The following is a 21,294-nucleotide window of genomic DNA, read 5'->3' as shown; positions in this document are numbered from 1 at the left end:
TATTACACACATACTCCCAAAATATATCTTGTTATAAAAATGAATCACACACATTGAAGCATATAAGTTGATTTGCATATCAAATGAATCACTAGTACAAAACACATTATAAAAATAGAATTTGTCTTGCATTGCTACCAAATTTTACTTCCAACCATAACTCACTCTCCTTGTTAGGATTTTTACTATAACTTTCATTGAAAAGATAGTATACTAAACATAAAAAAATGTATCATTTAATACAGGTTCATCAGGGTTGAAATCTTCTGCATCGTCAACTAGAGAGGGAGGATATAGGTCGTCGTTCCATCGGTCTGAGTTGGGAATGGGCCCATAGGTCACTGCTTTCTCCAACGCCTTGCTCACCAACCCTCTGACACAGGGAATAAGACAACATCCACAAAGAACAAGCATACCCATACAAGCTATAGCTGCACCCAGAATAGTTGCAACAATAGTTTCCATTTACCAAACATTTCATCAAACCATCCAGTCATTGATGTATTCACCCCCCAGTTCTCAGCCCATTCTTCACTTAATGCCGTGAGACCGGCCAGTGCTCTAGTTACTGTACCATCTGGGGCTGTATTGTTGGGGATAAACGTACAACAATCACCTCCCACCATCTTGCAAACTCCCGCCCTTCTCTGCTAAAAGCATATCGAGAACCAACCTATTCTGCCAGGTCATGAGTGAGGTGGAGGATAGTTGGTCTGAGATTCCCTTTACTGCATTCCTTGTCTGATTAATGATTGTAATAGATGTAATTAATCCAGTCAACATTTGTATTAATTGTAACCCACCAGAAAAACGTTGTTGTAAACCCTTCTCCAATTTGATCTGCGATTCGCATTACTTTGGTGTCTATAACATTGATAATCTCCGGGGGTCATGGTGAATTGGGGTGCCTTAGTATTATCCTTTTTAAGAGTGGTTATTTTAATATCAGAACAAATAGGTGAGGTTTGGTTTGATCCCAAATATATCACACAAGAGAACATGGTCTGAGGCATACAGTGAGGGAAAAAAGTATTTGATCCCCTGCTGATTTTGTACGTTTGCCCACTGACAAAGAAATGATCAGTCTATAATTTGAATGGTAGGTTTATTTGAACAGTGAGAGACAGAATAACAACAACAAAAAACAGAAAAACACATGTCAAAATTTTTATAAATTGATTTATATTTTAATGAGGGAAATAAGTATTTGACCCCCTCTCAATCAGAAAGATTTCTGGCTCCCAGGTGTCTTTTATACAGGTAACGAGCTGAGACTAGGAGCACACTCTTAAAGGGAGTGCTCCTAATCTCAGCTTGTTACCTGTATAAAAGACACCTGTCCACAGAAGCAATTAATCAATCAGATTCCAAACACTCCACCATGGCCAAGACCAAAGAGCTCTCCAAGGATGTCAGAACGGTGAGGAATCAGCCCAGAACTACACGGGAGGATCTTGTCAATGATCTCAAGGCAGCTGGGACCATAGTCACCAAGAAAACAATTGGTAACACACTACGCCGTGAAGGACTGAAATCCTGCAGCGCCCGCAAGGTCCCCCTGCTCAAGAAAGCACATATACAGGCCCGTCTGAAGTTTACCAATGAACATCTGAATGATTCAGAGGAGAACTGGGTGAAAGTGTTGTGGTCAGATGAGGAGGAGGAGGAGGAATGCTGCCTATGACCCCAAGAACACCATCCCCACCATCAAACATGGAGGTGGAAACATTATGCTTTGGGGGTGTTTTTCTGTTAAGGGGACAGGACAACTTCACCGCATCAAAGGGACGATGGACGGGGCCATGTACCGTCAAATCTTGGGTGAGAACCTCCTTCCCTCAGCCAGGGCATTGAAAATGGGTCGTGGATGGGTATTTCAGCATGACAATGACCCAAAACACACGATTTTTAAGTAATTAATTTGCATTTTATTGCATGACATACAGTGGGGGAAAAAAGTATTTAGTCAGCCACCAATTGTGCAAGTTCTCCCACTTAAAAAGATGAGAGAGGCCTGTAATTTTCATCATAGGTACACGTCAACTATGTCAGACAAAATGAGATTTTTTTTCTCCAGAAAATCACATTGTAGGATTTTTAATGAATTTATTTGCAAATTATGGTGGAAAATAAGTATTTGGTCAATAACAAAAGTTTCTCAATACTTTGTTATATACCCTTTGTTGGCAATCATTTGTTTTTCTCATTTTGTCTGTCATAGTTGACGTGTACCTATGATGAAAATTACAGGCCTCTCTCATCTTTTTAAGTGGGAGAACTTGCACAATTGGTGGCTGACTAAATACTTTTTTTTCCCCACTGTACATTTTATGATATGTTACGTTACAAATGGAATAATGGTCTGGTTAGCTAAGACAAGTGGTGAAAGTAAGCCAGTCCGGTACTGGTAAAACGTGAGCCTATCACAATAATTAAAACAAAGATGCCAAGAAAACTATAGGCAAATTACACCATTATGTAACATGAATGTCAGCTGCATGAAAATTAGTGAATTGACTTGAAAACGGGCGGTATACCCTCCAAATTGTGTTGTGGTTTGTCAACATTTTGCCAAGTCTGAGATAAGTGACCGAGACATGCGCGTACACACATTTCTTGTTAACAAACTATAGTTTTGGTAAGTCGGTTAGGACATCTATTTTGTGCATGACACAAGGCATTGTTTACAGAAGTTTACATACACTAAGTTGACTGTGCTTTTAAACAGCTTGGAAAATTCCAGAAAATTATGTCATGGCTTTAGAAGCTTCTGATAGGCTAATTGACATCATATGAGTCAATTGGAGGTGTACCTGTGGATGTATTTCAAGGCCTACCTTCAAACTCAGTGCCTCTTTGCTTGACATCATGGGAAAATCATAAGAAATCAGCCCAAAAAAATGTGTAGACCTCCACAAGTGTGGTTCATCCTTGGGAGCAATTTTCAAATGCCTGAAGGTTCCACATTCATCTGTACAAACAATAGTACGCAAGCATAATCACCATGGAACCACACAGCCTTAATACCGCTCATGAAGGAGACGCGTTCTGTCTCCTAGAATTTGCGAAAAGTGCAAATCAATCCCAGAAAAACAGCAAAGGACCTTGTGAGGATGCTGGAGGAAACGGGTACAAAAGTATATATATCCACTGTACAACGAGTCCTATATCAACATAACCTGAAAGGCCGCTCAGCAAAGAAGAAGCCACTGCTCCAAAACCGCCATAAAAAAAGCCTATGGTTTGCAACTGCACATGGGGACAAATATCATACTTTTTGGAGAAATGTCCTCTGGTCTGATGAAACAAAAATAGAACTGTTTGGCCATAATGACCATCGTTATATTTGGAGGAAAAAGGGGGTTGCTTGCAAGCCAAAGAACACCATCCCAACCGTAAAGCACCCGGGTGGCAGCATCATGCTGTGGGAGTGCTTTGCTGCAGGAGGGACTGGTGAACTTCACAAAATAGATGGCATCATGAGGAAGGAAAATTATGTGGATATATTGAAACAACATCTCAAGACATCAGTCAGGAAGTTTAAGCTTGGTCGCAAATGGGTCTTCCAAATGGACAATGACCTCAAGCATACTTCCAAAGTTGTGGCAAAATGGCTTAAGGACAACAAAGTCAAGGTATTGGAGTGGCCATTAACAATTTAAAAGCAATGCTACCAAAACGAATTGAGTGTACGTACACTTCTGACCCACTGGGAATGTAATGAAATAAATTAAAGCTGAAATAAATCATTTTCTCTACAATTATTCTGACATTTCACTTTCTTAAAATAAAGTGGTTATCCTAACTGACCTAAGACAGGGCATTAAATGTCAGGAATTGTAAAAAACTGACTTTAAATGTATTTGGCTAAGGTGTATGTAAACTTCCGACTTCAACTGTATTTGTAATTCTATGATTAGACCCATAAAAAATAGTAGGTCCCCTACCGGAAATAAATAAAATCTACTTTCACCCCTGGTTAACCCTCATACTACCAACATATTTTACATAAATTGATTACCATCTGGGGTCACTTTTACCCCAAGAAGAAACTACTGGAAAAAGCAAAAATCATAGCGAACTATCAACTTCATTCATATCAAAATCTCCATTTTATTTTCTTCGAAACAGACTGTTATTTAACAAAGTTACAGGAATAAGCGTAAGTCTATACAACAAAAATATACATTTTTCACTTAAATATTGTGCAGCTTCTTTTCAAAGTACAATCCACATTAGTACAAAAAAGCTGATTTACCATCTGATTGTAGTATCATCATCGTTTTTCAATTTTTTAAGTAAACGTTAATTTGGTTATATTTGTTGTAAAAATGACTGCCATTTAAAGGGGCGATACACCAACATTTTAAATGTACTTCATTGTATTAACAAAAAGTATTCATCCATTGATGCTGAGAGACATTTACCAAAAATATGGCTTAGTTTATTTTTTTAACTTACCTCACAGCCAGCATCGCTGCTAGTAAAACAAGTAGTGGTATAGGGCCTATGGCAGGATGCTTCAAAAAGCATGCCCAAATCCTCAGTCACTTCAAACCAAGTGTTATATTAACCCAAATAATGTATATTCACAAAAGTAAGGTAATTTTGGTTTTGTACACACTCATACGATACGTGTTGTAGAAAAGTACAATCTTAGGCGAGTACATGGTGAGCTACAGGTAACTGCCAGAATAAAGGAAACAACATAAAATGTCTTAATAGACCCCTTTCTGTGTTTGCAAACATGGCTGCACGAGGGCAATGCAAAAAAAATATGTTTTACATGCTTATGCATTTCACACTATTTTGGGATTATAATTGAATTTTAAGGCTTGAATGAATGTCCTGCTTAATGTTATGTTTGTCATCATCGCATATCAACTGCATTACACTTAAATCAGTAAAATGTCTCTTTGGCTAGCTTTTCAATATGCGTTAGCATTCTAGCTAACAACTGCTGCATCCAAAGAAGATCACAACACAATATAATCTTAGCGACTGTTGAAGCAATAATCAAAACAACATTGCAAGCGAATGCGAAATCCCTCCGGGGTAGGGGAGGGTTTGGCCTGGGGGGGCTTTACTTGGCTCATCGCACTCTAGCGACTCCTTGTGGCGGGCCAGGTGCCTGCAGGCTGATCTCGGTTGTCAGGTGAACAGTGTTTCATCCGACAAATTGGTGCAGTTGGCTTACGGGTTAAGCAGACGGGTGTTAAGAAGCGCGATTTGGCGGGTCATGTTTCGGAGGATGCATGACTCGACCTTCACCTCCAGAGCACATTGGGGAGTTGCAGCAATGAGACAAGATCGAAATTGGGGAGAAAAAGGGGGTAAAATACAAGAAAATATATACAGTGAGGGAAAAAAGTATTTGATCCCCTGCTGATTTTGTACGTTTGCCCACTGACAAATAAATTATCAGTCTATAATTTTAATGGTAGGTTTATTTGAACAGTGAGAGACAGAATAAAAAAACTAAAAAGATAAACGCATGTCAAATGAGGGAAATATGTATTTGACCCCTCTGCAAAAAATGACTTAGTACTTGGTGGCAAAACCCTTGTTGGCAATCACAGAGGTCAGACGTTTCTTGTAGTTGGCCACCAGCTTAAGAGGGATTTTGTCCCACTCCTCTTTGCAGATCTTCTCCAAGTCATTAAGGTTTCGAGGCTGACATTTGGCAACTCGAACCTTCAGCTCCCTCCACAGATTTTCTATGGGATTAAGGTCTGTAGACTGGCTAGGCCACTCCAGGATCTTAATGTTCTTCTTCTTCAGCCACTCCTTTGTTGCCTTGGCCGTGTGTTTTGGGTCATTGTCATGCTGGAATACCCATCCACGACCCATTTTCAATGCCCTGGCTGAGGGAAGGAGGTTCTCACCCAAGATTTGACGGTACATGGTCCCGTCCATCGTCCCTTTGATGCGGTGAAGTTGTCTTGTCCCCTTAGCAGAAAAACACCCCCAAAGCATAATGTTTCCACCTCCATGTTTGACGGTGGGGATGGTGTTCTTGGGTTCATAGGCAGCATTCCTCCTCCTCCAAACACGGCGAGTTGAGTTGATGCCAAAGAGCTCGATTTTGATCTCATCTGACCACAACACTTTCCCCCAGTTCTCCTCTGAATCATTCAGATGTTCATTGGCAAACCTCAGACGTCCCTGAATATGTGCTTTCTTGAGCAGGGGGACCTTGCGGGCGCTAAAGGATTTCAGTCCTTCACGGCGTAGTGTGTTACCAATTGTTTTCTTGGTGACTATGGTCCCAGCCGCCTTGAGATCATTGACAAGATCCTTCCATGTAGTTCTGAGCTGATTCCTCACCATTCTCATGATCATTGCAACTCCACGAGGTGAGATCTTGCGTGGAGCCCCAGGCCGAGGGAGATTGACAGTTATTTTGTGTTTCTTCCATTTGCGAATAATCGCACCAACTGTTGTCACCTTCTCACCAAGCTGCTTGGCGATGGTCTTGTAGCCCATTCCAGCCTTGTGTAGGTCTACAATCTTGTCCCTGACATCCTTGGAGAGCTCTTTGGTCTTGGCCATGGTGGAGAGTTTGGAATCTGATTGATTGATTGCTTCTGTGGACAGGTGTCTTTTATACAGGTAACAAGCTGAGATTAGGAGCACTCCCTTTAAGAGTGTGCTCCTAATCTCAGCTCGTTACCTGTATAAAAGACACCTGGGAGCCAGAAATCTTTCTGATTGAGAGGGGGTGAAATACTTATTTCCCTCATTAAAATGCAAATCAATTTATAACATTTTTGACATTTTTGTTTTTCTGGATTTTGTTGTTGTTATTCTGTCTCTCACTGTTCAAATAAACCTACCATTAAAATTATAGACTGATCATTTCTTTGTCAGTGGGCAAACGTACATAATCAGCAGGGGATCAAATACTTTTGTCCCTCACTGTACATGCACTACCTGTCAAAAGTTTGGACAGACCTACTCATTCAAGGATTTTTCTTTATTTTTATTATTTTTTACATTGTAGAATAATACTGAAGATATCAAAACTATGAAATAACACATATGGAATTATGTAGTAACCAAAAAAGTGTTAAACATATCAAAATATATTTTATATTTTATATTCTTCAAATAGCCACCCTTTGCCTTGATGACAGCTTTGCACACTCTTGGCATTCTCTCAACCAGCTTCATGAAGTAGTCACCTGGAATGCATTTCAATTAACAGGTGTGCCTTGTTAAAAGTTAATTTGTGGAATTTATTTCATTCTTAATGCATTTGAGCCAATCAGTTGTGTTGTGACAAGGGGGGGGGGGGGGGGGGGGGCATACAGAAGATAGCCCTATTTGGTAAAAGACCAAGTCCATATAATGGCAAGAACAGCTCAAGAGAAACGGTCCATCATTACTTTTAAGACATGAAGGTCAGTCAATACGGAACATTTCAAGAACTTTGAAAGTTTCTTCAAGTGCAGTCACAAAAACCATCAAGCCTATGATGAAACTGGCTCTCATGAGGACCGCCACAGGAATGGAAGACCCAGAGTTACCTCTGCTGCAGAGGATAAGTTCATTAGACTTACCAGCCTCAGAAATTGCAGCCCAAATAAATACTTCACAGGGTTCAAGTCACAGACACATCTCAACATCAACTGTTCAGAGGGGACTGTGTGAATCAGGCCTTCATGGTCGAATTCCTGCAATGAAACCACTACTATAGGAGACCAATAATAAGAAGAGACCTGCTTGGGCCAAGAAACACAAGCAATGGACATTAGACCAGTGGAAATGTGTCCTTTGGTCTGTTGTCCAAATTGGAGATTTTTGGTTCCAACCGCAGTGTCTTTGTGAGATGCGGTGTGGGTGAACAGATGATCTCCGCATGTGTAGTTCCACCGTAAAGCATGGAGGAGGAGGTGTTATGGTGTGGGAATGCTTTGCTGGTGACACTGTCTGTGATTTATTTATAATTCAAGGCATACTTAACCATCATGGCTACCACAGCATTCTGCAGCAATACACCATCCCATCTGGTTTGGGCTTAGTGGGACTATCATTTGTTTTTTAACAGGACAATGACCCAACACACCTCCAGGCTGTGTAAGGGCTATTTTACCAAGAAGGAGAGTGATGGAGTGCTGCATCAAATGACCTGGCCTCCACAATCCCCCGACCTCAACCCAATTGAGATGGTTTGGGATGAGTTGGACCGCAGAGTGAAGGAAAAGCAGCCAACAAGTGCTCAGCATATGTGGGAACTCCTTCAAGACTGTTGGGAAAGCATTCCAGGTGAAGCTGGTTGAGAGAATGCCAAGAGTGTGAAAAGCTGTCATCAAGTTAATGGGTGGCTGTTTGAAGAATTTCAAATCTAAAATATATTTAGATTAGTTTAACACTTTTTGGTTACTGCATCAAATCAAGTCAAATCAAATGTTATTTGTCACATACACGTGTTTAGCAGATGTTATAGCGGGTGTAGCGAAATGCTTGTGCTTCTAGCTCCGACAGTGCAGTAATATCTAACAACTTCACAACATATACCCAATACACACAAAACCAATAAGGAATGGGTTTTAAGAATATATACATATATGGACAAACAATGACAGAGCGGCATGGACTAAGATACAGTAGAATATTATAGAATAGAATGCAGTATATACATATGAGATGAGTAGTGCAAAATATGTAAACATTATTAAAGTGACTGTAAACATTATTAAAGTGACTAGTGTTCCATTTCTTAAAGTGGCCAGTAATTTCAATAGGCAGCAGCAGCCTCTAATGTGCTAGTGATAGCTATTTAACAGTCTGATGGCCTTGAGATAGAAGCTGTTTTTCGTTCTCTCGGTCCCAGCTTTGATGCACCTGTACTGACCTCGCCTTCTGGATGATAGCGGGGTGAACAGGCAGTGGCTCAGGTGGTTGATGTCCTTGATGATCTGTTTTTGCCTTCCTGTGACATCAGGTGTTGTATGTGTCTTGGAGGGCGGGTAGTTTGCCCCCGGTAATGCGTTCGGCAGACCGCACCACCCTCTGGAGAGCCCTGCGGTTGTGGGCGGTGCAGTTGAACATACTAGGCGGTGATACAGCCCGACAGGATGCTCTCAATTGTGCATCTATAAAAGTTTGTGAGGGTTTTAGGTGCTAAGCCAAATTTCTTCAGCCTCCTGAGGTTGAATAGGCTCTGTTGCGCCTTCTTCACCACACTGTCTGCGTGGGTGAACCATTTCAGTTTGTCGGTGATGTGTACGCCAAGGAGTTTGAAGCTTTCCACCTTCTCCACTGCGGTCACGTCGATGTGGATAGCGGGGTGCACCCTCTGCTGTTTGCTGAAGTCCACGATCATCTCCTTTGTTTTGTTACATGATTCCATATGTGTTATTTCATAGTTTGATGTCTTCACTATTATTCTACAATGTAGAAAATAGTCCAAATAAAGAAAAACCATTGAATGAGTAGATGTGTCCAAACTTTTGACTGGTAGTGTATCTTCTAAGAGTTTATTTCGGGAGACAGTAACTCGTTAAACAACTTCTTCCGTGGTGCCCCAAATTCCTAATTAATTAGTTGTTACATGATTAATTTAATCGAGTAACAATTAAACATGGTTAATTGATTTGATAAATAACAGTCATCACATTAATGCAAGTCACATCACGACATGGTGGGAAATGGTGGTCTTAGGCTCTGCTCCAGAATCTCCCATAAATGTTCAATTGGGTTGAGTCAAATTCACTGATACAGGTCCCCCTCCACCCGCTGGCTATCGGTGACAACTGTAACATTTTAGCGATGGAGTGGCTGCGGTTCCGAATTATTCTGAAGCTTCTCCCCAATAGCTAAAGATCCTAAGCTTCTGTGCATGTGTGGGATTCTCTACTTTAAGCATAGTCTCTGATCTACTCGCTCTGCTGTCCAGAGAACAGGCTACTCTGGCGAATTTCAGTGATGAATGGAGAATGGTGCTTGTTTAATAGTTAGATCAAAGATTAATCAATGTCGGAAAGATCACATAAAGATAGTATTCTACATAACAGAACCAAATATAGCATAGTATAATGTTACTGTAATACAAAAAACACCATCTAATTTCTTATGAGATTTTAGATGATTGCTTGAAAGGTTGCATTTTTTCTCATGCAGCTAAAAGTCAACAGCGTGCTCCACTAGGCCAAATCTGCTTTGATTTAAAAAGTAAAACAGGATGGGGAGGAACGGAGCGGTTACCTTTGGAACCTCAGCCTCTGCCTTCTAGCTAACCATTACCGTAATCCTTTCCTAACCTTATCCTAATTCTCTTAACCTGCTACATAAAGTCTCCTAACCTTCCGCGTTAGTTCTCTTAATCTGCTAAGTAAATTCCCCTAGCCTGCTGCGTTAGCCGCTAGTGTTAGCCACAAATGCTAACAACGTAACAAGCAGCCTGGCCTCAAAGCAAGACATATAATACTATACCTCCTCCAAGACATATGATACGTTACGTCCTCCAATTCGTATGATGTTCTACTACCGCTATTCCATTCATAACGTAACGTAATGTTACATATCATACTAAATGTATTATTATTTAAATGGAGGGATACAAATTTACATCCCAAATCCTACAAATTCCCCCTGAGGCCCTTGTGCACAGTCATTTCACAACATTTCTTAATGCAATCAGGGGAAAAACACACTTTGAAAGCAGCTTTGATGGCCTCTGTTAAGAGGGAGATCCCAGCTTTCCATTACTACTACATTTATTTCTGCTCTTAAAAATAAGTGAACTGCACCATTTTAAAACCTGAGTTTTTAGCAACAGCTTGGTTTAGGCGTTACAGGAGGTATACATATACAGCAATGGATCGCTTAGCCACGCTAGCTTCGTCCAGAGTGGCTTGCCAAGTGGTTGTTAGCTAGCTGACAGCAGGCTAGGTATCAACAGCCAATCCAGTAAAGGTTGGAAACTATAGTGAGTTCAGTAAGACCGAACAGATGGTAATCGCCCCAGAGGGCTAAATGTAACAGGAGTCCGTTGTAACAGATAGGTCTACATTATTCAGTGTTTATACATCCTTGGCTGAGTGCCAGTGGAAAGAAGTAATTAGCCTCTTTGTTTCCAGGTAGACCAACACAATACTTTTATTCATAATATAATCTTTAGCCTATTAGGACTGGACATGATTTCCTATACAAAGGTTGGGTCCCATTATGTCTGGCGAAAACCAAACACTGCATTCCACAGTAAGAACATCATACCAACGGTCAAGCATGGTGGTATTGTGATGGTTTGGGGATGCTTTGCTGCCTCAAGACCTGGATGACTTGCCTTAATAGAAGGAACCATGAATTCTGCTCTGTATCAGAGAATACTACAGGAGAATGTCAGGCCATCCATCTGTGAGCTGAAGCTGAAGCGCAGCTAGGTCATACAGCAAGACAATGATCCAAACCACACAATCAAGTCTACATGAAAATGGTTAAAAAGCTATAATTGTTAAGTTTTGGAATGGCCTAGTCAAAGTCCAGACCTAATCCCAATTGAGATGTTGTGGCAGGACTTGAAACGAGCAGTTCATGCTTGAAAACCCACAAATTACACTGAGTTAAAGCAGATCTGCATGCAAGGGGCAGCAGGTAGCTTAGTGGTTAAGAGCATTGTGCCAGTAACCGAAAGGTCACTGGTTCTATTCCCCGAGCCGACTAGGTGAAAAATCTGTCGATGTGCACTTGAGCAAGGCACTTAACCCTAATTGCTCCTGTAAGTCGCTCTGGATAAGAGCTAAATGACTAAAAATGTAAGAGTGGGCCAGAATTCCTCCACAGTGATGTGAGAGACTGATCAAACTCTACAGGAAGAATTTGGTTGCAGGCATTGCCGCTGAAGGTGGCAATACCAATTATTGAGTGTAAGGGGGCAATTACTTTTATGTGTTGCGTAACTTTGTTAATTCAATAAATAAAATACGTATCAATTTTTTTGTTATTTGTAAACTCTTCCCTTTATCTATTATTAGGTTTTGGTTTAATTTTTGATAATGTTCAGTATCAAAAATTTGCAAAAATAGAGAAAATCAGAAGGGGGGAAAATACTTTTTTACGGCACTGTATTTTACGGCACTGTATTTTTTACGGCACTTTTATACACTGAGTGTATAAAAGGTTAAGAACAACTTCCTAATACTGAGTTGCAAACGCCCCCTTTACCCTAAAGCAGGCTCAATTCGTTGGGGCAAGGACTCTACAAGGTATTAAAATGCGTTCTACAGGGATGCTGACCCATGTTGACTCCAATGCTTCCCACAGTTGTGTAAATTGGCTGGATGTCCTTTGGGTGGTGGACCATTCTTGAAACACAGTGAGTGTGAAAAACCAAGGGGTTTGGTGGTGATTTTCTAAACTGTTAGTTAGACCAACAGTTTAAAGTAATATTGAAAAATATTGTTATTTAAATTGTGATTGGAGTTTATTGGCCAAATTATCAGGAAAGTTGTTGATGTATTTTCCCTCCAAAATTAAACAGAAACAATCATTTCAGAGCTATTTGTTAAAAAATGCCTTCCACAGTATATAGAAGTTGCATAGTATAGTATATGTTCCTGCTGTTCCCGCCTTCCCTTTTTCCTTTTCTTCAAATCTGGTCTCAGACGGTCTTCACCCTCTCACCACCGACTCACCACCGCTCAAGTCTGTTTCCATGGTCATGAGACCCAGCCTCCTTCCACCATTGTCACGGTGATAACAGAAAAGAATGGCCTTGAGACCAAAGATGGTGGATAAATGAAGATAGTTCACTCAGGCCATTTACCATTGTCTGCTTAAGGGGGGATCTCTCCAAAGACACCAATGCGATAGTGGTCTGCTTAGTCATTGACTTCTATTGAAACAGAACCAATGAGAGAGTGGAACATCTCGCTTCCTCTTCCGTCTCTGCTTGAGACTCCAGAATGCTGAGTCACAATGACAAGGCAGAAATACAGCCAGGGCATAGCCTGAGTCAGTCCACACTGTAGTAGAACAAACAGGAGGTTATGACAGGAAAAAGAGTGGGATGGAGGGAGAGAAATAGGGAGAGGGGAAAAAGTACAGACTAAAAACGTTGTGTCACCCTTCAGAACTGAAATAGAAAGAGTTTTGTAATGGTTAATCATTTACTGTATTGGTATCACTTCTGTTTATAACTTTGTGCGGCTGGTCACATGATGGACCTGGTTGTGACTTTAACAACTTAACACAGGTCCCCAGGGTTTTAATGCTATGTTTGCCCTTCTGCTAAAACAAGGTCACTTTGAATGAGTGAGGGTTGCTGCTGACTATCAACAGTTCATAAGGTTTGCTGCTGACTTACAACAGTTCATAAGCGTTGCTGCTGACTATCAACAGTTCATAAGGGTTGCTGCTGACTAAAAACAGTTCATAAGGGTTGCTGCTGACTAAAAACAGTTGACATGACAGAAATGACAGGGACATTTGTCCTTTTGTGATACTATGAAAATGACTCTCAAAATCCTCCTGATCTGAACCATGGATTACAGTCTTTCCTGTCCCATAGACTAGGCCTACTGTCAGGGTAAGGATTTATATCTAGGCCTATATGCTTGACTATTCGCAAAAAAAGGAATGCCAAGTATGTCACAGCCCTTTTGTAACACCGGTTTAAGCATACAGTAAGTCTACTGTCACTCCCAACAGTCTGAAGGGGCTTTGTCTCATTGTCTCCTAAACTTTGTTTGCACTAATAATGAAAACGTAAAGTGAGGTTCAGTCTAGAAGAGTTTGTCAAACGGAGAGCACACACTTCAAGGGATATCTATGTTCAAAGACCCTTACCCCATTTGAAGCATCTTTATCATTTTTCAACAAACAATAAACCTAGATAGTAGCGCCTGATAGATAGAGCCTGTTTTGGGTTACATACTAGGAAAAGGGGGGTTCTGTTCTCAAACAATTGGAGTAGAGCTGCTACCTTACATACTAGGCCAGTACAGACCAGGGTCCGTATAACATTTAGCAAGCCTGTTGTCAGAGTAGGAGTGCTGATCTAGGATCAGGTCCTCCCTGTCCACGTACTCTTGGGTACATTACCTGTAAAAAATATTATGTTTATATTTCAAACTGCCCCTTATTTACCACTTTCTTGCAGGTATACACTTTTTATACATATCAGTGGGTAACTGGCAAATTGGGAGGGGTGGGAGTAGGGGGGTGTTGTTAAACCATGGGGGCTTTTTGCATCAAATTAGGGAGATATTAAACAATGGAAATGTTAATTAATTTACCTGCAAAGAAAGCAGAGAACCATTCACAGTTTTAGGTTAATAACCTGTGTATGGTTAGATGTAGCTACTGATTTTGTGTAGTTATTTCTAGGCTAATGTGAGCAACTTTGATAGACCATTTGTCAACTACAATATGTCATTGGAAACCGAAAGGTGTATCATCAAATACAATTTCTACAAAAGCCAACATTTCTGTGCTGCTCTCCACGTACTGTATTCCTATACTGCAAATTGAATTGATATAAAAAAGTGTGATAAACCGTACAGTTTTTCTTTTGACTGCATTCTGGAAAAGGAAAATAATTAAGCTACATATGCTATTGAAACATGTGCTCTTAGAGAATGAAACAGAAGTTTACAGAACTGTGTCACAATGTTCAATTCCTTTTGTAGCCTAAATAAAATATAGACCTAGGATATTTCTCAATTATTTCTCAATTAGCCTATTATTAGAATGAATGTTCAAATTCTTCTCATGATATAATACACACACATTTTGCAACAATAGCCGCTGTAGTTAGACCTGAGCTGTAGCATTGCGTTTGGTTGATACTACTGTTTTAGATGTTACCAATAAAATGTTACTTTGTAATAAATATTGATTTGTTCAGGATGAGATTAAGAGGTTGAAGCGAGAGGATTTATTCTGCCCAAAATCTGTCCGCGTGAGACAAGCCCATTTTTGTGTGGAGGTATGTAAGAGAGTGTCAAATTACCTGAGGATTTTGATCGAATAGAAGTTTCGTAATGTTTAAGCTTTTACAAATGTACTGATATATGTGGATGAACGTGGCATTCCGGCAACTTTGAGAAAAACGACGTTTAGTTGTGCGTGTTGTTCACATGCGTTCCTTCCCTCTCATTGTCTAGAATGGTCCCACCTGATCTTGCCTGTCTTCAATCGTCACTTAGAGCGGTCACTCGGCTATCTTGTCAATATAATACATCATCTGTGCTTTAGGTCATGCGTATGAGTGAGATCGTCATCAAATGATCCGCCTAGTTCCTGTTGAAATTCTAAACGTGATTGGCTGCGCTCTGTGAGGGTCGATTTCACTGACGCATTCCGTTTGGAACAATAAATAGAGCGAACAAGGCTTCTTCACCTCCACATCTCTGGGAAGACGCATGAAGAAGTTCTTGCTTCAACAGTGATTGAACGGAACTCTTCTGCCATCCTCCAGCACTATATAACATTCCGGATTTATAACGTAACACTTGCTTGAACTCTAATAGCAACATAGTCTAAGAAATTGTATTTTTGTACCGTTCATTTTGATATAAAAGGAGAAAATCTGCCAAAATGGAGTCTCAGGTCCGTCAGAACTATCACCGCGACAGCGAAGCTGCCATCAACCGGATGATCAACATGGAGATGTTTGCCTCTTACACCTACACTTCAATGGTAAGGAGACTACAATAGGCTACTAAGAGGACCATTTTGTTGATCTACCTGTGTATTATTATGCCTGGGCCTAAATACCATTATTTTGTCTTGACTTTTCTGTAGGCCTAGGTAATTAATAGCTAAGAAACTCAACTCCGTGAAGTACATATTTGAGTTTTACTTGGCTAGTGTTGGTGAAACCATACAGGAGAGGAAGTACAAAACCAACGACGCTAGACGGAGAGGAATATGTTTAAGCAAAAGGCAGTTTATTAAACACAGAGATAGCTGGTATCTGCTCAAGCTACATGCATGGACCCATTCAGTTGCCTCTTATGGAGACAGTTGAAAAGGGATCAAAAACAGAGTTTTCAGCATTACTTTATACAATGCAACATAAAGAAAGGGTCTTTCTTCTAGTCCCTTGATTGGTTCCCGAGGCGTAGGAGGCGGGTCTGCTCTGTCCAGAGGCAGAGTCCTCTGCCCTTGGCACCCGACCAGTAGAAAGAAGTGCAGTTGTGTGTGTGTGCGTATGCATTTTTGTGTGTGTGCGTCCTCAGAGCAAGAACTCGTGAGGCATGAAAATGAGTGTGTGTGTGAATGTGTATGTCTCATGGGAAAGACTCGTGGGGAGCAACCAGATTGTGGCCTGTGGCGTGGGTGTTGTCCTTGACAAGATATTGGTCCTCTGTCCATTGTTCTTGCATAGGAACAGCATTGATTGAAAACAAGCTCCTAACATTAAAATGGGTCATGCACAATATTTTAGTCAGACCAAGCTATAACATTTTATATTTACTACGACACTAGGCTATTAAGAGCCTTCAGGTAGATATAGCGTTCAAATGTCTCCCGAGTGGCGCAGTGGTCTAAGGCTAGCTGTGCCACTAGAGATCCTGGTTTGAATCCAGGCTCTGTCGTAGCCGGCCGCGACCGGGAGACCCATGGTGCGGCGCACAATTGGCCCAGCGTCGTCCAGGGTAGGGGAGGTACGGCAGGGATGTAGCTCATGGTGTTTGCAACGCCAGGGTTGTGGGTTCGATTCCCATGGGGGGCCAGTAAGAAAAAATAATAATAATGTATGCACTCACTAACTGTAAATCGCTCTGGATTAGAGCGTCTGCTAAATGACTAAAATGTAAATGAAGCTGGGACTCTCTTACCTAGGACAGAGCGCGTAACATCTCCTTGACAGGTTAATTGGCAGGTTACAAAGTAGACTGAGGACTAGACTGATTCATGCCTTTGTCATCAAGCTTAGTTGCCACAACAAGAACAGAATGCTGAGTCATGTTTTGGCATGTTTTTTTCTAACCACACTGTTTTGTGTCTATCCACCCAGGCTTTCTATTTCTCCCGTGACGATGTGGCTCTGCCTGGCTTCGCTCATTTCTTCAAGGAGAACAGCGACGAGGAGCGCGAGCACGCCGACAAGCTGCTCTCCTTCCAGAACAAAAGAGGTGGACGCATTTTCCTCCAGGACATCAAGGTGGGGTCACTGAGCGTCGAAAAACACTCATTTACATAGACGAGGGTTCTCAGTTGAAAAGGTTCTACATGGACCCAAATGGTTAATCTATAGGGACAAGCCGAATAACCCTTTATGGTTCTAGATGGAACCTGTTGTTCTAAACTGTAGACTTCAAGTATGGGAGTTGTTTTGAATGAGTAGTCTTTAATGCTGAGGTAGTTCTTTGAAAGGCACGCCCTATGTGACTGCCCTGGTATTAGAGCAAGGTGGCCAAAGGAGATGTCCTGACTGCGTAGGCCTATGAGTACAGGGATTTTTCTGCCATTGAAATCATTGGGTGGGCTGCCTAATCACGTTTTCTAAGGAAGTCCAAACAATAGGGGGGAAAATATGGATTGTATTTTAAGATATATATTTCTAGAATGGAAAAACGCATTTAGTATACACTAAAATCAGATATACATTTTCTCTCTGCTACATGGCAAAATGTGTAGAATTGCAGGACATTGGCTTTAAAACTGCAAAGATTTCTCTCTACTCCATGGAGGAAATTGGCTTAAGTGTCTCTACAGCGCCAAGTTGATCTAGAGAACCAGGAGTAGTCCTAAACACACTGCGTCTATAACCCCTGAACTGAAAAAGCGTGAGAGGTGTAACTCGATTCAATCTATCCAAACGTTAAAATATGCAATTTAGCAGATGCTTTCTTCCAAATCAACTTAGCCATGCATGCATACATTTTACATATAGGTTGGCCCAGCAGGAAGTGAACCAGTTACCTTTGGCGTTGAAAGTGCCATGCTCTACCGACTGAGCCACACCGGATCTGTGATTTGTGGTTTTTCGTATTGACGGTGTTAAATTGACCCCATCTTGACTTTTTGCTGACTTGTTTCCAGTTCCTTTTATCCCCAATGTGCCAGATATACTGGCTAACTGTTGACTGTTAGTAGGTATACATAGGAATGTCTGCTAGTAGTCCCTAACCCTCCTGTGTTCCCTCTGTCCTGTGTAGAAGCCAGATCGTGATGAGTGGGGCAATGGCCTGGAGGCCATGCAGTGTGCTCTGCAGCTGGAGAAGAATGTGAACCAGGCCCTGCTGGACCTGCACAAGATTGCCTCCGACAAGGTCGACCCCCATGTAAGTAATGTCCCTCTTTATGGGGGAACTACACGTCACATGTATACATCACATAGAATACAGCTACTGTACTGTCCCAGGAGCTGATCAGGTTGTTGTAGCTCTGCTAACTAATGACACAGGCTTGTGTGACCTGCCTCTTCACCCAAACATAATAGCCCACAGACGTACAAGAATGCACACTATACAAAAAATGCAGCAAATACATAAGTTGGACAGCTGCAAACACCTAATTGAGTTAGTTATCTGCCCTTATGTCATTACCACCAGGCTCCTGTGTGTTACTGCATCTACAGTAGTGGCTGTAGTCATTCTCTTGTCTGACCTGTGTTTTCCTCCTTTAGCTGTGTGACTTCCTGGAGTCCCACTACCTGAATGAGCAGGTGGAAGCCATTAAGAAGCTGGGCGACCACGTCACCAACCTCACCAAGATGGATGCTGTCAACAACAAGATGGCCGAGTACCTGTTTGACAAGCACACCCTGGGAGGGCAGAGCTAAACCACGTCCAGGCTACAGCCTCCAGCCTCATACAAGGACTCCTGAATGTTCTGCTCTATTCTGCTGCCTTTGCATCTATAAGGAGGAGAAGGTGTTGAACTGGTACAGCGCAATGCACAACAGCTATAATGTTGACAAGTTTGTAAAAAGATCACAAGTTGTTGCTGATGTTTTCTAAATGTTGCCAGCTGTAGTAATGGATGTTAGTCTATTCAGGTGCTTTGTCTTTGTGCTGTCTTACTGAGCATTTCAATACCTAAAACGAGGGTTTTCTTCACTAGGTGTAACTGGTCATTTTCAATCTGCACAGAATCTGAAGAATAAAACCTTTTTTGAGCTGGATTCACTGTTTGTTACTATATGGGACTATATATCTCAAACACATGGGACCAACACTACATGTTGCATTTATATTTTTGTTCAGTGTACATATGCCATGAGCCCAAAGCCCAACATCTTTGCATTCATTCTCTCATTTCCCCATAGAAATGATAAATTCTGACAATTGTAGGCCTACTACAGTGACTTTGAGGGTCATAATTGGAAAAGGTTGACATGAGGTTTATAAGGGCTATTACCATATCTTGTCATAGTGCCATGTCTATTCAGGTCCCATAAAACAACAACTCTAGGCCTGAAACAGTGAACTGGGTAACCACATTCACTAGTCGATTTAGCCTGTGCATTTTAAGTATATTAAATGGCCTAGAGGTCATTCAAACCCGTGCCTAAATCTACTAGCAAGCGGTTATGACACACAGGTCGTCTCAGGGTTACCGGTTGATGAGGACAATATTAGCTATCTCTGAATATATTTCTTAACAGACACACTACTGCTTATTTGAATTAATACTTGAGTAGACTATTCATCACGTTCTATTCCATATTCTGAGCCATATGCCTATCCAAGCCTTGATGCATTAGGCGCTTAGGGACTGTATGTTATTTGAGGGATACCTGGAGAAAATTGGACAGCTCTGAAATAAAAATATATTTTTACTCGACCCTCCCTGAACGCTTGAAAAAAGAAAGTGACCCTCCTCTATACCCTAAATAATAATTAGTACAAAGTGGATAGCAGAGAACATGCCTACCATTTACCTTCACTCCTAGGACATACTAGAGCCTTTGTTTTGTAAGCATTAGCCTACATGGCAAAGTAGCCTGACGGTTGTCGATTCACATTCCACTGCTGACAAGGGTAGGGGTGAAAAGATCTCCTTTATAATAAAAGCACCGCATGAATCGATCTAATTTGCGGTCCAAGAAAAAATAGGAGACTGGAGACGAGCAGTCTTTTAATACCACAACAGAGCATGACAACGAATACAGTGCATTTGGAAAGTATTCAGACCCCTTGACTTTTTCCACATTTTGTTACGTTATGGCCTTATTCTAAAATGAATTCAATAGTTTTTCTTCAATCTAGACACTACCCCATAATGTCAAAGCAAAAACAGGTTTCTGTTTTTGTCCTTTGGGTGCCTTTTGGCAAACTACAAGTGGGCTGTCATGTGCCTTTTACTGAGGAGTGACTTCCATCTGGCCACTCTACTATAAAGGCCTGATTGGTGGAGTGCTGCAGAGATGGTTGTCGTTCTGGAAGGTTCTCCCATCTCCACAGAGGTACTCTGGAGCTCTGCCAGAGTGACCATCGGGTTCTTGGTCACCTCCCTGACCAAGGCCCTTCTCCCCCGATTGCTCAGTTTGGCCGGGCGGCCAGCTCTACGAAGAGTCTTGGTAGTTCCAAACTTCTTTCAACACAATCCTGTCTCAGACCTCTACGGACAATTCCTTTGACCTCATGGCTTTTTTGCTCTGACATACACTGTCAACATTTTACATTTTATACAGAGTGACTTACAGTTAGTGAGTGCATACATTTTTTTTCTCCCATACTGGCCCCCGTGGGAATCGAACCCACAACCCTGGAGTTGCAAGCGCCATGCTCTACCAACTGAGCAACACGGGGCCGTAATCAACTGTGGGACCTTATATAGACAGGTGTGTGCCTTTCCAAATCATGTCCAATCAATTGAATTTACCACAGGTGGACTCCAACCAAGTTGTAGAAACATCTCACGGATGATTAACAAACTAGGCATGCATAGCTCACTGCATGATCCTCAAACCAAAGACTGGCCAAACTCGTGTTTTGTGAATTCAAAGGCACAATGACTGTTTAGCCTAAAGCATTTCATTATAATTTAATTCTAAGTAATTATTTTTTTAGATTTTGTTTTATACAGTCTAGATCAGGGGTGTCAAACGTCCGGGTTTAATCCGGCCCGCGAGATGATTTTGTAAAGTATAAAAATGCGCTGCAATTTTTCAATAAAATAAACTGCTGTTCCAATTGCGTCCACTGGATGGCGCAATATCAATTGTGTTAAGCAAGCAAACTGTTTATACCGGGGCAGAGCAAGTAGGTCAACCACGTGCAGCCAGTCCGGATGAGCTACTTTGTTTTGCCCGCGATATTTATTACGGCTTCTACTTTTAACAGTATGTGCTTTGGCACCCTCATTGCCCCAATATGTCTCTGTCAAAAAAGA

The 21,294-nt window shown here is 41.3% G+C and overlaps 1 protein-coding gene across 1 annotated transcript; it reads left to right on the top strand.

Moving 5' to 3' along the window:
* Positions 1-15,456: 15,456 nt before the first annotated feature.
* Positions 15,457-19,081, top strand: LOC311104075 (ferritin, middle subunit-like). The gene is made up of 4 exons (XM_084145737.1): positions 15,457-15,645; positions 16,970-17,116; positions 18,114-18,239; positions 18,584-19,081. The coding sequence occupies exons 1-4, from the start codon at positions 15,544-15,546 to the stop codon at positions 18,737-18,739; spliced, it is 531 nt and encodes a 176-aa protein (XP_084001863.1). The 5' UTR covers positions 15,457-15,543; the 3' UTR covers positions 18,740-19,081.
* The last annotated feature ends 2,213 nt before the right edge of the window (positions 19,082-21,294 follow it).

Source organism: Coregonus lavaretus (genome assembly GCF_964263955.1).
Source record: "Coregonus lavaretus genome assembly, chromosome: 28".
Taxonomy (NCBI): domain Eukaryota; kingdom Metazoa; phylum Chordata; class Actinopteri; order Salmoniformes; family Salmonidae; genus Coregonus; species Coregonus lavaretus.
Note: the sequence above shows the minus strand (reverse complement) of the source record. Positions and strands in the feature narration are given on the sequence as shown.